The following is a 15,773-nucleotide window of genomic DNA, read 5'->3' as shown; positions in this document are numbered from 1 at the left end:
CCCACAGTGGATTTCACCTCAAAATGTCTCTGATGCACATGATATGTGCAAGACCCATGCACAAGGTCTGCTCACACCCTGTTGGAGTTCTGGATGCTGAGAATTTTAGATTTTCTGTGCTCACCGACTCTGACTCCCAGGAGAGCACTGCATTTGACCTGAGGCTGTGGAAAAGGCATCCAAAATTTATTGATAGCACTGGGATTATGGGTGTATCATTTGATTAGTAGTGTGTAATATCACAGGGTGGAAAACTTAGAGTTTAAGGTTTTAGCATATAGCAATATATATGGAACAAGATGGAGGTTTTAGGGTGGTGGCTGGTTGTTCTTCTTCACCTTCTTCTTCATGAGTTTGGGTGGTATTTTGTAATTGGACAGAAAAGTCCACATTGTGCGCTTCAAGGGATTAGTTATTGGGTTAAAAGGGAAAACAATTTAGGTGTCATTTCTAAATTAGATAGTTTAGCCTTAAAAGGCCTTGGAGAGAAAGATAGCCATTTTGTAGCTTGTTAGTAGAATGTTGTAGAACTCATGACTTGTAATATAGATAAGAAATAATATACATCTAAGCCTGAATGCAAAATAACCATCTCAAGTGCCTTCAATCCTGACCTTGACAGAGGCAAGAAAAAGAAGCTGAGAACAAGCAATACCCATCTCATATTCTTATGTATTTGCACGTGTTTATGTATTAGAAGCTTCTTTAATTAGGGGCAGGCCTCTCTAATGCTCCATCAAGACTCAACATCCTCTCTTTCACCAGTGCTGCATGCCAGCATCCAACTTGGCAGAGCAAACCCAAGGAAAGCACCCAAATAACAAAGGCAACAACTTCTGTGACTCTTTTGAATTCATTGCACTTTCTATTAACTGCTCCTCCTTTACTGAGTCCGCTCTGTATGGCTGCAAGGTCAAGCTGCAGCACAGGATGGACGAGGTGGTTGGGCACAGTCCTCCCTACCTAAAAGCCTACGAGGCCGGGCGGAAAACAGGCCACATGTGTGAGCTGCTGACAGCACTGAGCCAAAAGCTGTGGTGTTGGTGGGGAGTGTGTTCACACCTAATGTGTGGAGCCAGTGAGCAAACAGTGACTTGCAATGTGCCCAATACTTTTCCCCTACCTAAGGGGAAAGACCTGACCACTCTCCTGCCCTGCTCTCCACTCACTCTGTGTGTGTTGGATGCAGAGGCAGCTGCTGTGCTGGGGCTGGGGTCTGGGCTCCTTGTTCACCTGCCCACTGCTGTGACATTAGAGTTTGAAGCACTGCAGGGAAAGCAGTTAATAAAACCAGTTCATTCTGTTTCTCAGTCATTTAAACTATTTTCATATGTGTCAGGTTTCATTTCACAAACCCCTCATGTTGCACCTGAAACCAGTTGGCAGTTTGAAGCTTTTGAGAACAGTTTCACAATGGATCATATCATATGTGGTAATGTGGCTTTATGGTACCAAGACCAGTGTTTTGTATTTCTGCCCTTTAGGCCTCCCAGCTGAATGTAAATTTAACTTCGTTTTCAGCATAAGCATCCTTCCAACTCCAGATCACCTCAGCATGCTTCAAACCTCTGGAGAAGCCTGAGCTTTCAGCTTATGTTTGCAGCTCAGCTGACTACAACAATTTACATGAGAAACAGTTGGCAACCCATCCTATTTTGTCATCTTCCCTGCTTGGTCTGCAATGTGTTTTGCTCTTTGAGTCCTAGAAGAGGTGTGAGCATGAGGAGAAGAGCAAAGTCCTACTGATGAGGCATTTAAATGCCATAAAATGTCACTACATCAGATAAACTTCAAGATCTTCAAAAAGGATAAAAAGAGAGTTTATTGGATGCTGACATGCAGTTAATAGCACTTTTGCGTGCAATGACTTCACACACTGTTTCTATGAAGCTTCAAATGTCATGTAAGTGTATAAATTCCATTCAAATATAACCTTTATTATGAGGCCATCAATAACAGAAAAATCTAATTAAAGAATAAAAAGCTTGCTGGAAACATAACCTTTTTCATATCAAATTGGTAATGAATTCATAGAACTCTATGAAGGATATTATTTTAGAGGAGACTGACAAGCCCAGAGAAAATGCTGTTTTCTACCATATGGTTTAGTGGAAGTTCCTCCTCTCTCTTCAGCAGCTCATCCTCTCCCTTTGTAATCCTGAGCGAATTATTATTCAAAATGTCTGCATCAAAATACATTAAAACAGCAGCTGCACCTTTGAAATCCCCACGTTTTTTCAGCTTGCATTATCTGCACTGGGACACTTGTCACCTTGCTACAGTCTATTACACCCAAGCCTTTGGCTGATGAATTACAGCTCTGTGAATCATCCTGTTTAGCAAATTGCTAGCATATGAGAAGGAACCAAATATCAGTACCAGCATTACAGAACACTATGGGCAATGTAATGGCAGGCTACATTTCCCTTGGTCAGTGCTTACCCCAGAAAAGTAGGCCATGATGTCCTTCAAGCCATAATGAGAATTACTATATAGAGGACTGTCAATCCACATAATAGAAGAAATGAGGCTTGACAGTTCAGAAAATTGGGGATAAGTACAGTAGCAGAACCAATTACTGCAATAGGATTCGTTATTTTCCCCATGCTCAGTCGAAAAGAGCTAGAAATTACCCAGGCCAAAGTTGTTGCCTGATTTTGACAAAACATGCTTATCTGTTTTTAGCTATTGATTTTGCCTGGAAAACCAGAACATGATAATGTTCTGTTTACAGTGTGTCTCTCCCCAAGCCATAGTTAAGTCCAAGCTATGAGTGTGTCATGTCACACTGCAAATGTATGATCAGCATCGCTCTCATCTCTTTCTTTTATTATATCCTTATAGGAACATCATAAATATAAATATGATTATATATAAAAGTATTTTTATCTTGTTTTTGCATTGCCAAACATCACTTGTTTTTCCTCTGTACTGATTATTCAAAAGTTATTACTTTTCCCTCCAGACTAAACTAAGATATTACAAGCCACTCAATACATACTGTAGACTGACACTGAGAAGAAAGGTTCAGAAGGGCATCTGAAGAGCACTGGATTACACATGCCTTTCTCTCTGACCCTCTGCTTCCTAATACTGCAGAGTTCCCTCACTCCTGTCTCAGAAGTGCTTCCACTGTCAGTCCCCAGCCCCTTTCTTTCTCAGATCTAGCAGAACACATCCTGCAGCTGATCACAGAATCTTTGGGGTTGAACAGGACCTCTGGAGGTCATCTAGTCCAACACCCCTGCTAAAGCAGGTTCACCTAGAGCAGCTTGGACAGGAGAAGCCTGTTGAGATGGCTTTTGAATGCCTCCAGAGAAGGAGATTCCACAGCCTCTATGGGCAGTCTGTCCCAGTGCACTGTCGCCTTCACAGGAAAGAAATCTTTCCTTATGTTCAGGTGGAACTTCTGTGTTCCAGTTTGTGCCCCTTGTGCCTTGTCCTATCACAGGAACCACTGCAAAGAGATGACATTCAGGACAGGCAGCTCCATCATCTTTCCAGGGATTAGGTGAAGTGACTGGCCTGTAGTTTCCTGGGTCCTTCTTACTTTTCTTGAATACCGGGCTCACATTGCTTTTCTTCCATCCCTCAGGCATTTCTCCAGTTTTCCACAACCCCTCAAAGGTGATGGACAGTGGTTTAACAACAACATCTAGCTTTCTTAGCACTCATGTGTGTATCCCATCAGGGCCCCATGGATTTGTGAGATCAAGTTTGCCTAAATGATCTCTAACCCAATCCTCCTCAACCAAGGAAAAGTCTTCCTTTCCCCAGATTTTCTCTCTTGCCTTCAGGGCCTTGGGATAAAGCTGCAGTTCTGGACCCTGCAGTTCAGCAGCAGCTCATGAAAACCGTAGTTCATCTCTGCAACTCAAAAACTGCTCTAGCCTGCTTCAAAACTGCTCTGCAGGGTGTTTTGAGCCAGGTCAGTGGTAGTTATTGGAAGAAAGAAGAGTAACCACAATGGAAACAGCAGTTTTGGAAGCTGCTGGCACTGGGGAAAAAAAGAATGTGACCAAGTTGTGTTTCTGAGCTCCCTGAGAAGAGTCTGTAAAGCACACAGCAGCCATCAGCAGCCCTACTAAGCTAAAGATGTCTCTTGATGTCAGGTGCTTCATGGATGCTTTGCTATACCACTGGGAAACTCATTTAGATACACAACGTGTACAGCGTACAGGCAGGGCTGGTGGGACTGTGTGTGATCATGTGCTTCTGAAAACATCTGAAGTCTGTGAGAAGTTCCACCTACTGTCACTAATGCTGGGGGAAGGAGCCTTGTTTTCAATATGTTTATGGTACAATAACTCTAATTGCAAGTTATGTGCACTAAACGTGACACAAAAACATCCATACAGAAAACAAAAGATCTCCTGCAGCAGGGGATCTGGCTGGCATTGACTCTTCACTTGTACCAGTTGATTCATTAGATAGCCTAAAGTTCTCTCAAATATGATGAAATAGAGACTATTTAAGGCCCTGGTGCATGACATCTAATCATTCTTTATTTAGTGCAACACTCTATAACTCTGTTATTCTGTATAAATTGCGTGGTATCCTTGTTGAGCTTGCTAAGCCTCAATGAAATCCTGTGATTGTGACTATTAGCTACTATGGAGAAATCCTTTATGGATTTCAGTATTTTGCAGCCTTTTATTTCATTAGCATGTTTCACCATTTACTTACTTTATCTGTATCTGAAACAGCTCAGTAGAACCTATGAAACAGCAATATTGAATATCAAACACAGCAATTCTTACAGCGTTATAGATACTATTACTTGCAGCACAGATCATAAGATAATTTTAATCTGGCTCCCCTAATGAATAGTTTGTGAAAAGAATCATAAATGTGAGGGTCTAATTTTCAGAGATTCAGCACTTGGGGGAATTGCACCAATGTCATTTGCATGTTATATGCTTAGGCAATTTACAAAAACTGCAATTCCAGCTTTCTTATTACAGTGTTATTTATTAACTATTTTCTAGTTTTTGTCTATACAAGGAAGTACATGGCAAATATAGCACTGCTGGAAACTGTGGAGGTGATGAATTTTAGAGTATCTAGTGCTCCCACCCATCAGGTGCATCTCCACCATTATAGGCGCAAGTTGTCTTTTTAGGGTCCTACTCTCGGATCATTCTACTTTTGGTAATGTAGCTATGGTAGGCAAAGTACATCGCTGATTGGCTTGAAACAATCTGTTCATATTTAATCATTGTTCTTGTAGTTTTCCTCTGGGCTTTGAGCTGTGGCAGATCTCTTATGTAGGTAGAAAATGCCATTTTTCTTTTGCTAGAATTCTTCTGGGGAGATGCTGTCAGAGTGCTCCATCACATGTGACAGATCATCACTTACAGAGAATTATCTCCAATACAAAATTGAGTTTTTATCTTGAACTGTCGTGTCTGAGAAGTCTTGGCTGTGACATGGGGTAGTGGAAGGAGCTGAATTTAGTAGCTGATTCCTTTTCCAGGACTGAACACATCTCTCATACCCAGATCTCATACCCTATCTCTCATACCCAGTTCTCTCCTAATCTCATAACAGCTGCCACCTCCCCTTCATGGGCTAGCATGTCTCCTCAGTTAATACTATCTCCAGTGCAGCCTCCCTGAGCATTAGACTGTACTCACATTATAGTGCCACATTTTCAGTCCAGAATTTTGTGTTGTCACAGCATTGACATCACCAGTGCTCTTCATGCACTCTGGCTCTTACTATTTGTAAGTTATTGGCTGTTAAAATCACATTGGAAATAGTGGTGTAAAAATACTCAGTTAGCAAATCAATCCAACATTCTCCAAGCAAATAAACTTTGAATACTGGTTACGAATCCAGGCTCAAAAAAAAAAAAAAAGAAGAAAAAGTGAGGTGTATGCTTCTGTACAACTGTGTGCCAATAAATGTAAGCACAAAATATTGTACTCTAGAGAATGATGTTTGTGAAATGCTGTTTCCAGTCCTGCTTGCTGACTGCTCCCTGACAGAGCCACCGGGCTCTGAACTGCAGCAGCAGCAGCCATCACTCTCCTGGGAAATTCACTACTCACCTCCACAATTACAGATTCCTGGTCTAAGATGGGATCTTTATTTCTCCATCCAACAAAATTGCTTTTTTTTCAGTAATCCTGGCACAGTGACATCATCAGTAATATTAAAAAAAATTGAGTATTTTGTTAAATATTAATAGTTAAAATTTAATCATTATTTGGCTGAAAACATACCCAAATCACAGCAGTTATCAGCAGTTCTCAAATTCAGAACAGAGAAAGAGACAGCTGAATCCTAAGGCTTTTTCTAAGATTTTTGTAAGGTTTTGGGTTTTTTTTATCTGGAGAATAACACATCTGAGAATAAAAGAAGTGCTCATGCCGTGAGCCACAGCATAAAGTCTGTATTATAAGAGTATAACAAATTCTTCTTTACACTTTTATTAGACAGGAAAAATATTGGAACTCTCCTGGCCCCGAAACCCCGCACAGACATTCTTAGCTTGTAATCAGCTGATAGGATTTTTATTTCAAAACCCTCTTCACCAATCAGTAGCATGTTTAAGAATGCCTGCTAAGTACATGCCATGGAACAGCTGTGTAGGCATCAGTGCACTCTGCAAACCAGGATCCAGCAAAACCTGATGTACACGGCATTCAAACACAGAGTGCTGCCTTTCCTCAAAGCACTCATTTATACAACAGTTTATTTCTCTCCCAGCCACCTCCTGAGGGGGTTGGGTTTTTTCTGCTGTCACACAGTATGTTTCTCCTGCTACTTTAAAAAGTGGTAGATGTCATTTCCTCCAATTTATCGATGGAGGAAGCTGAGGGCCGGAGAACAAAGCACAGGGCTTTGAGTTCCAGCGCTGTTTCCTGGCCGTGCTCCTTCCCTCTCCCAAACAGTCCCCAACGCACAGGCCAAGGCTGCAGCCAGCCAAGAAGGGCCTCTGCTCGCCCACATTCATCGCCATGGAAAAGAGGCAACTAATTAAACACCCAAGCTTACTCAGAAAGCTCTTCCACACACTGCAGATAGCTTAACGAGGCCGGATTGCTCTTGACAAGCAGGAGAGGTTCATGACAGCTGAATCACTGCTGGCTTGTGCTGCTCCCCCTCCAGCTCAAGCTGCCTCCTTTCGTACCACCCTCCCACGCCCCCTCTTGAACACTCTCCTCCTGATCACAGACACACACATCCTCCTTCCTCTCAACTCTGCTGGGCCACAATGGCACTCAGTGAGAAGTCCTATGAGCTCAAGTGGCAAAAGTATGAGCCTCAAAGCACTGCATGCATCTAGGCCCAAAAAAACACTTTGGTGTTTGTACCTGACTACTCTCCCAGCATCACTTTACCACACTAGATGATTTTGTAGAAGGAAGAAACACTATTATTGTCCCAAAGTACCAGTAACCAATGGGAAACATTAGGGATCTGTCAGGATGGCACTGGGACCACACCATCTTCTGGCTACCCATACTTCTGGGCTAATTTTTTTTTTTAACATCCAATTCTGCTTGTCTATCTCTTCCTCAGCACTGCTTTTCAATTCTTAAGTGCTGTTCAGCTTGGTTGGCTACAATGGATGCTGCCCCAAGCCTGTGAGGACTTGTTGTTTTCTTGTATACTAAGTTCTATTTCTAATCTTTCTACCGTGCTCCTTTTTGCTACCCTGTGTTTCCTCAGCCACCCACAGAAGAGGTGATGAGTCAGAAAGGGAAGTTTAATCGGGTCCTAAAACAGAAATAACAAGAAAACCTCAGGAGCTTTACTTAGGCAGTTTACTGCCTTTTTCTTATTGAGAACAAAAAAGTTGTAATGACTAAAGAACATCACACAGATTAGTTTTGAAAACTATCAGACTGATCTGTCCCACATAAGCTGCTTTCATAATACTGAGAGCAACAGGAATCAGTGAGTGTTCAGAACGGTGGAGGGTTTGATTGCAGTATTTACAGGAGCTCAAAAGACTGAAAGTCCTTATAGGATACATGCAGATCTATCAATCTTTAAACCAAGTTGTTAGATACTGCATTTAGAAAGTTTAATTGGTCAGAATGAGTAGGTGTGAATAGAGAAAAAAAATGTGGTAAAGTCCTACACCCATTACAGTCAAAAGAAGCCAGCTGGGGACATCACCAGTTTCAGAATTCTACTCATGGTATCAAAACCCCATGGGCTCATCACCCTTCAGCAGCAGCACCCCAACTCTTAGCTATATAAGCATAAAATGATTTCACAGTGAAGAACATGCCTTTGCAAGGGCACACTGTGCCCTGATTATGGCTGTATGATTACCCTTCTTGCAAATATCATTCTTTGTATTAGCTTTTAACCTTCGATTAACACAAATGCAAACCTAGGTAAGCTAAAGCTTATTCAAAGATTATTACACCATGCACAGGACACTCAGGAGCTTCCTGGATCTGTGCAGCAAATGAACATAGCAAGAAGAAATCAGCATTACTTTTAAAATCCATGCCAGAGAAAACTATATCAGGAAATCATACAAATGGAAGGGATACTCAAGCACTGAAAGAGCAAAGGACTGGGTCCTTTGAGATTAGTTTATTTGATTAGTAGACCAGCATTAAAATTTTTGAAACTCACTTCCATTTTTCACGCTGGCAGCTCTGAATCCTCTCTCTCTGCTGTTTCAACTTCAAAACAGGAAAAAGTGAATACAGTAACTGGCCATGGAGTCTTATTAAATTATTCTTGTGCTGTACAAAGTAGCTGAAAAAATGGTTGACTCATACAGCATCTTCACCATGCCTGCATGGGCCAGCTTGTGAAATTGTGCAGAGCACCATTCTAGCATTCTTTGCTGCAGCAACAGAACAACATGAAGGTACAAAAAGAAAGGACCAGAGAAAAAGGGGACATTTTGCAACACTGCACTTAAATCCCAATCCTACTGACTTGAGTAGAAGACTACCATTGACATCAGAAAGGCCACAGCTTCAACAGTAGAGCCAGTCCCTCACCTGTGCTTTGAAGGCTTTTGCTGTTTTGGTGGCTTCACGAGGCTCAGGAGTGTCCCTTGGTCACTGCTGCTGGGGGAATTCCTGGAGAAGAGAGCTGTCTGCTAGAGCTGGCTGCTGCATCCAGAGGATGGAAGGCATGGTCCTGGCACTGTGGTTAAATATCCAATGGGTGATATGTACCACACCAAGCAAAACCAATGAGGAAGGGAGGAAGAATGCAGATGAGGTTTGGAGGTGCTAAAAACAGTTTTTCAAACAGGCACTGCTTAGCTTTTTCTTGTCTTCAAAAAAAGAACTAGCTGTTAGTGTCTATATGGTTAATCTGTATGTGAAATTTTCCATTCCCAATTACCCTTCAATTTTAAATTAAGCAATATATTGACATATACCTGTACTCACTCAATGATTATTGGGGCCAAAGAAAACTAAAAAGGCAGTCAGATAGTCACTCATATTTTGGATCAATCTTCCACTATTAAAGACTACATTAACAGTTCAACTGCATTATAGCACATTTAAGAAAATAAAGGCTCCAAAGAAGTGCAAAGTCAACCTGTGATTAATTTTATTTTGAATACTTTGCTGGGTCTTGGTTGCATCTTTCTATATAACCTAAAATAAACATTGTAAAAAAATGGACTGAAAATATGGAGGCAAAGAACGCTTTAAAAAAATACAACTGAAAAAGCAGACTAATACATTTAGTGTTGAAATCATCATCACTGGGCTAACAATAGAGCCAGATACTTTGCTTGCAAGTGGTTATCCTCAACTCTTTTAACATGCAACATGTAAACTTCCTGAAGCATTTTTAGCTACACATCATCTTTCAGAGCGAAAGATGATGACTCAGCTCATTTTAAGACTTTCTGGTACATACAGTTTTGGACTGAGCATGAATAATGCACAAAAGTGACTTCCATTTTAAGAATCAGCACTAAAATCAGATGCTAACGTATTTAAAGTGTCAGTTAGCTAAATGCATGTATTTTAACTTTTTTAAAAGATATATTATGTATCTATATTACTCAAAAAGTATTATCTTCCTTTTTAACAAAGTAGAACAGATCAATAATTCCATATATTGTAAGAGTGAAGCATGCAAAATCTCTCAGGCCGTGTCTATGCGATAATCAAATTTCACTTACTATGTTTTGTCTTAAAAGAAAGGAAAAACTATCAAACCCTTTCAATGTTCTCTCACCTCTGTTCAGGTTGTAATGTGCTAAACAGAAATACGCAAACACTAAGAATGCCCAAGACATCAGTTCTGATAACCTGGTTGGAGGAAAAGACTCTACAGAAATGCTTCATTTGTGATATAAATGATGTTGTTCTGTAAATGCCATACAAACAGCGTTGGGGCAGGACTGCAAAAGGAGCCTTAGTGGTTTTTAGGTCTCTCTGAAGCCTAATGCAAACAGTGATGACATTTTCCCACAGCCTACATCTTTCAATCAGGACTAAAAGTCAGAAATAAAATTCCCACAGTCTAGGTTTTGGGATTTCTGATAAAGTGAACCTGACCTTGCATATTTATGGTGCAGATGGATCTTGATCTAACGCAGTTGTTTTGCTGTAGATAAATTTAAATCTAACTCTAGATCAGTTTTAAATGTGATAGATTTTGCCCTAGAAGACTAATTTCACAGTGGCTTAGGATACAGTTAACAATGTGAATTTCAAGTTGCTTCCCATCAACTTCAGGTTCCATCAGAAGACTTTCAGCTGCCAACACAGAAAAGGACAGCCTAAAAAGCAACACTCACAGATGTTTACTGCACCTTAAATGCTTCATTTTGTACTACACAGAACAGAACTCACTCCTAGCAAGATCCTAACTTTAGGGCATCCTAACAGTCTGTAACTAGACACTGAAAGAGCTTAGCACCTTCTAAAACTGATCCTAACCCATACAGTTTGACATTTAAAAGTGCAAGCTCAAGATGTGACATTTACTATGCAAACTGTTTTCATCCCACCCCATCCCCATTTTAATTTTATAATGCCTAGAAAATAAATTAAGTCCTCAATAACTCAATGAAGTGCAAGTGTAACGGTGTTTTTGTTCAGAGCTCTATTGACTTTTACCGGATGTTATAGATAGGTAGATTTCATTACCCTCAGTGCAGAAAGAGCATCTTGAACTGGTTAAAACAAAAATCCATGTAGAATGCATGTCTTGAAGACTTCTACTTAAAACAATGCTTTTCAACAACCATCCTCATCTTCTCTTTTTCCCCACAATTGAACAAAAAAGCACATTTTGATCTCTGGAGGATTTCACTTGTTTTTCTTCAAATTTATTAGCTTCTGTAATTATATAGTCCATTTTATTGTTAAATCAGAAACAGTAAGAGAACACTCTAGGTTGGTATAGTCATTTTACAATGAGCATATCAGCTACAATACCTTTACCTAATGTTGTCAGAAAACCGAAAAAAATCAGAACAGCAATTGATTTATTTTTTTGACAAACCTGCTTATTGAGATATCACCTATTCTGTAAGGAAGAAAATACTCAAAAAATAAAAAAGTTAAAATTTAGTTAAAAGCTTTCCTTGTTTGGGAGCAATCTCATAAAACTCTTTTTAATATGAGCACTTCACTTCACAAAATGAAAAACTATTTACACCGTTTTGCTTGCGGTTTGGTCACATTATCTACACACATTTGCAGAAGATCTTAGGCAAAATAGGTATGCATCTTCTTCTGACATAGGCTATCAGATTGATTGCACATTTTCCTTTTACATAATGGCTCTCCTATAGTGCACTGAAGTCAGTGATCACTGTCTAATTACATTCTCATTTTAATTTATGGCTCAACAATAAAATCAATACCACTTCAAACCCAAATATCCAAGCGGCTGAACTACATATAGTGTGAAACATGTGGATTCCACTTTCTTAGACCTGATTTTCAAAAGAATGATATATCTCACTAGCACAATTAACAAACTGTGCAAAGAAAGAAACAACCTTTGCATCAAATTGGTTTGAAAATCAGGGCATCTTGCCAAATTCTGTCAACCGATTTCCTGCTAGTTACATCTCATTTTAAAAATGTTCATTTCCTGATGGCACTACAATGAACTTTTCAGCACGCGATTACTGAATTACAGTATCTTTTACATATATATGCTATATTTAGGCCAATAATGTAATTTCCATGTTACACAAAATCATTGCCTTCACAAGCAGAGTTGCTACATACATTCACAGTTTCAATAGATTGTAATTAGCTTCTCCAGTTGTGCTTTAAAAATTCCGAATATTTTCCAACAGTAAGTGCAAAGCAAATGTCCTACGCAGCTACAATTGGTCACAGAGTTATAAACTCCAAAATTACGAGAAGAGCCTTCTCTCATTCTCCGTTTTCATCACCTGCTTTTTCAGGTATGACCTCCAGACTTCGACGAGGCTTTGAGATTTCTGCATTTTCAGTGCCTGGCTTATTAAGTCCACATGAAAGAGTGGCATAATGGATTTGCTTCAGATTCTCCAGTGCTTCATTTTTAGCATATTTGAGAAGATCAGCTTGTCCCTGTAAGGAAAACAATGCAGTTAGAATGCATGTTTGATAACAGCATTCTCTTATCTGTTACCCTTCTGCTTGTTTCAGATTAAAAGTATAGTTGTCCGGCTTAAAAAAAAAAAAGAAAGACCAAAATCCAAACCAACCAATGAAACAAACAAAAACTCCCCAAAAACCAAAACAGAACTCAAATACGGATTATTTAGTGTTAAAAAGAATCAAGCTCTTTGCTTTCTCTGAAGCCAATCAGTGGCATCAGCAATGGGGTAGGGGTAATTTCTGCCTGACACTTTTCATGTATTTTTAATCCATGGGGACTATAAATGTTTCTGCATAACGAAAACTGTGATGATTGTTTTTAATTCCTCAGGGAGCCATTTAAAGCTTTCCTGGTTTTATGGTTCCTAGGGATCTTTTTTCCTTAGCAATGTGATTCACTCAATAGCAGGATGGTAAAGGACCAGTGCTTGTCGATGCATGAAATATGAAAACACAGACTGGAGAGCAGCACATAAAAAGGACAGTGATGACAAAGACTTCACAGGGCTGTCTGCAGTTCAGCACTATCACTATCCTTCTGCAGAATTACAGAATCACTTATGTTGAAAAAGCCCTTTAAGACCACCAGGTCCAACAATTAACCTAACACTGCCAAGTCCACCACTAAACCATGTCCTTAAGAGACACATCAATCTTCCTCTTCATGGCAATTAAGTTATAAGCCAAGCTGTAAGAGAAATTGTCCCAGGCTTAGGTCATTTGGCTCTTGTTCTATAGTCCTCCATCTCTCTGTATTGATTAAAGCCCTCTAACAGCAACAGCCCTCACTGGGAGGCTGTGGACAGCAGCTGGTATCTGCCTACCCTGCCCACTTGCAGCAAATGAGCAAGGCTGCAGCACATGGTGAGCACGTCTGTCTTACTGGTGGGCACAGAGAAGGTCAAAAACAAGAGCAGCAAGTCTGCAAGGGCCACAGTGATTATGCTGTGCCCACATTCCTGACAGAGAACTGCTCCACAGCTCACAGGAAAATACCTGAACGAGACAAATTCATACCTGAAGGGGGGAAATCACACACACACACACACAAAATCCATGTACTATCGTTCCTTGAGACTGCCAGTACCAGTGTCCAATGAGGTATGAACACTGACTGCACCTTCTCCTGTCACGTCTGCCCATCCTGGGTAAATTCTGTCTCCTGACAGACATTTCTCTTAAGACATGCTAGTATCTCTTCCAAAGATAATACGTTGCCTCTCCTCTGCCAAATAGGGGTGAAATGCATCTTTACCTCTTGATTTTAAAAATGCAGGAGTTGAGATAGAATAGCAGTCAGACAAAAACATGTGCACTCATGGTGTGATACTTCTGGTGCTTCTTTAGCAACTCAGAACATAAATACTACCCAATGAAGTGAGCAGACTTATGTCTTTGAGACTCACAAATTGAAAACAAATTCTACTTTCTTCAAAGAAAAAACATCCCCCCTCCCCTCACCCAAGACAATAATAGCCAAAGTCTTTTTTTCTGATCACCAGAGAAGAAAAAATCTAGAATGTCATCAATCATAGCACAAGCTTCAGTAATATTTTCTTCTAAAGGGCTACTTTTTATAAAAATCACATACTTTTTTCCAAACTAACAAACAACTAAAAGCTAATTTAAAACACTCCAGCACACTAAATGAGTCATATCTGGAGTGCATCTGTTTCTAGCCCAAGTTCTGTTTTACACGGATTAGTAGAATATAGTTCTGGAATTTTAATCAAGTTGTTTATTATAGGCAGAGCTGCTAGCAAGCAGTCTATTAATAAGGTTGCCCAAAACTTCTCAGTTAAAAAAACACCCCTGCTTTCAGTTACTTACATGCTTGCCAAAGTTTAACTACTTTAGCTGATACTTTCTATGCAGGATTTTTGCCATTGGCAGATTTCATTATTATTTCTGTTTAATATAGTTCTTTAACCTGATCCATATGGTTCATTCAGTTCTGAGAATAAAGATGGGGAAATGCCATCAGAAGTTTATTATCAACCTTCTACACTTCCTTCCCTACTCTCACTTGGGGTAGGGACTTGTAATTGGAATGACTACAGGGCAGTAGATCCAAGTCATGAGCTTTTAATAAACAAAAATCAGATTTTGAATGTGGTTAGTACAATCACTGAGGATTCCACTCTTGATCATCCTTCATCTCTTGACAGCTCCAACAATGCGGTAAGAGAATGCGTATTCCATTCCCACAGAATAATGAATGCGCATTAGGAAAAAAGTTGGGTTTTTTTCCTGGACGGCTTCTCCAAGCCACCAACATTGGGTTGCCAAGGCAAGCAGGACAAAAGCCAGACTAGAGGGGAGGAAGGAAGAGCCTGGGTCAGACTGTCGAGAAGAGGTAGATGGGGAAAAGGAGGGTGCAAGAGCAATCTCTGGGACTGACCCGGCAAGAAGCCTAGGGCTGCTGAAAGGGAAGCTGGACTGCATTAAATAAGGTGGATGCTAGATCTTTCTGCAAGAGGAGATGGTGAAACACAAACACAGTGCAACAACAATAACTTTGGATCTGACAGGTGAGCAGAGAGAGGGAAAGACTGAGGCAACATTTGGGAGTGGAATACAGAAAGAAAACAGATCAACAAAATCCACCACATTAAAAGTAGCCTGAAAATTATATACAAGGAGAAGAACTAACAACGCAAAAAGAGTGAGAGATTGGTAATGGGAATAAAAGCTGGTGAGAAAGAAAAACAAAAACACTGAGCAGGGAGAAGGCTGCTGAATGCAATAAATTGGGTAAGGTGACGAGAAAATGAAAATTAACACCCACTGGGAAGGATCTCTAGAGGTGCCACGGAGGAAGAAGAAAATATTAGGCGTTAGCAGGAATGGCTCCCGTTTGCAGCAGGGAACTGTGAGTGCCTGGACAATTCCAATAAGGGAAGATGAACTTCGAAGACAAAAGAGGATCTAGGATAAAGCCTGGATTATTGCAGACAAGGTGTCCAGACTAAATACATTTGACCAAGTGGTATCGGGTTCAGACCACGGTGAAATAGAAAAATGCATCAGTGCTCATTACTCTCTTCTCCTATGCTCAGAATTTATTTCTGAATGCCATTGAACTCAGAAAAATGTTTGTGAAACCAACTGTGTTGCCATTATCTGCTGGTATGTCCTGATCTCAAGATAAAAGAGCCAACCACTACTACCAAAAATGCCATGAGCTCAAGTGAGAGAGCTCTGCACAATTTGTGT

The 15,773-nt window shown here is 40.2% G+C and overlaps 1 protein-coding gene across 1 annotated transcript in view; it reads right to left on the bottom strand.

Moving 5' to 3' along the window:
• Positions 1-11,262: 11,262 nt before the first annotated feature.
• PLCL2 (phospholipase C like 2) overlaps positions 11,263-15,773 on the bottom strand; it is a 100,043-nt gene continuing 95,532 nt past the window's right edge. Inside the window, exon 7 of the mRNA XM_054273932.1 lies at positions 11,263-12,527. Within this exon, the coding sequence (XP_054129907.1) occupies positions 12,348-12,527 (180 nt within the window). The 3' untranslated portion in view covers positions 11,263-12,347. The remainder of the gene's footprint in view (positions 12,528-15,773) is intronic.

Source organism: Melozone crissalis, unplaced genomic scaffold (assembly GCF_028551555.1).
Source record: "Melozone crissalis strain CALT ecotype California unplaced genomic scaffold, PUWL_Pcris_2 ptg000016l_1, whole genome shotgun sequence".
Lineage (NCBI taxonomy): Eukaryota > Metazoa > Chordata > Aves > Passeriformes > Passerellidae > Melozone > Melozone crissalis.
The sequence above is the reverse complement of the archived record's forward strand: the minus strand, read 5'-3'. Positions and strand labels throughout refer to the sequence as shown.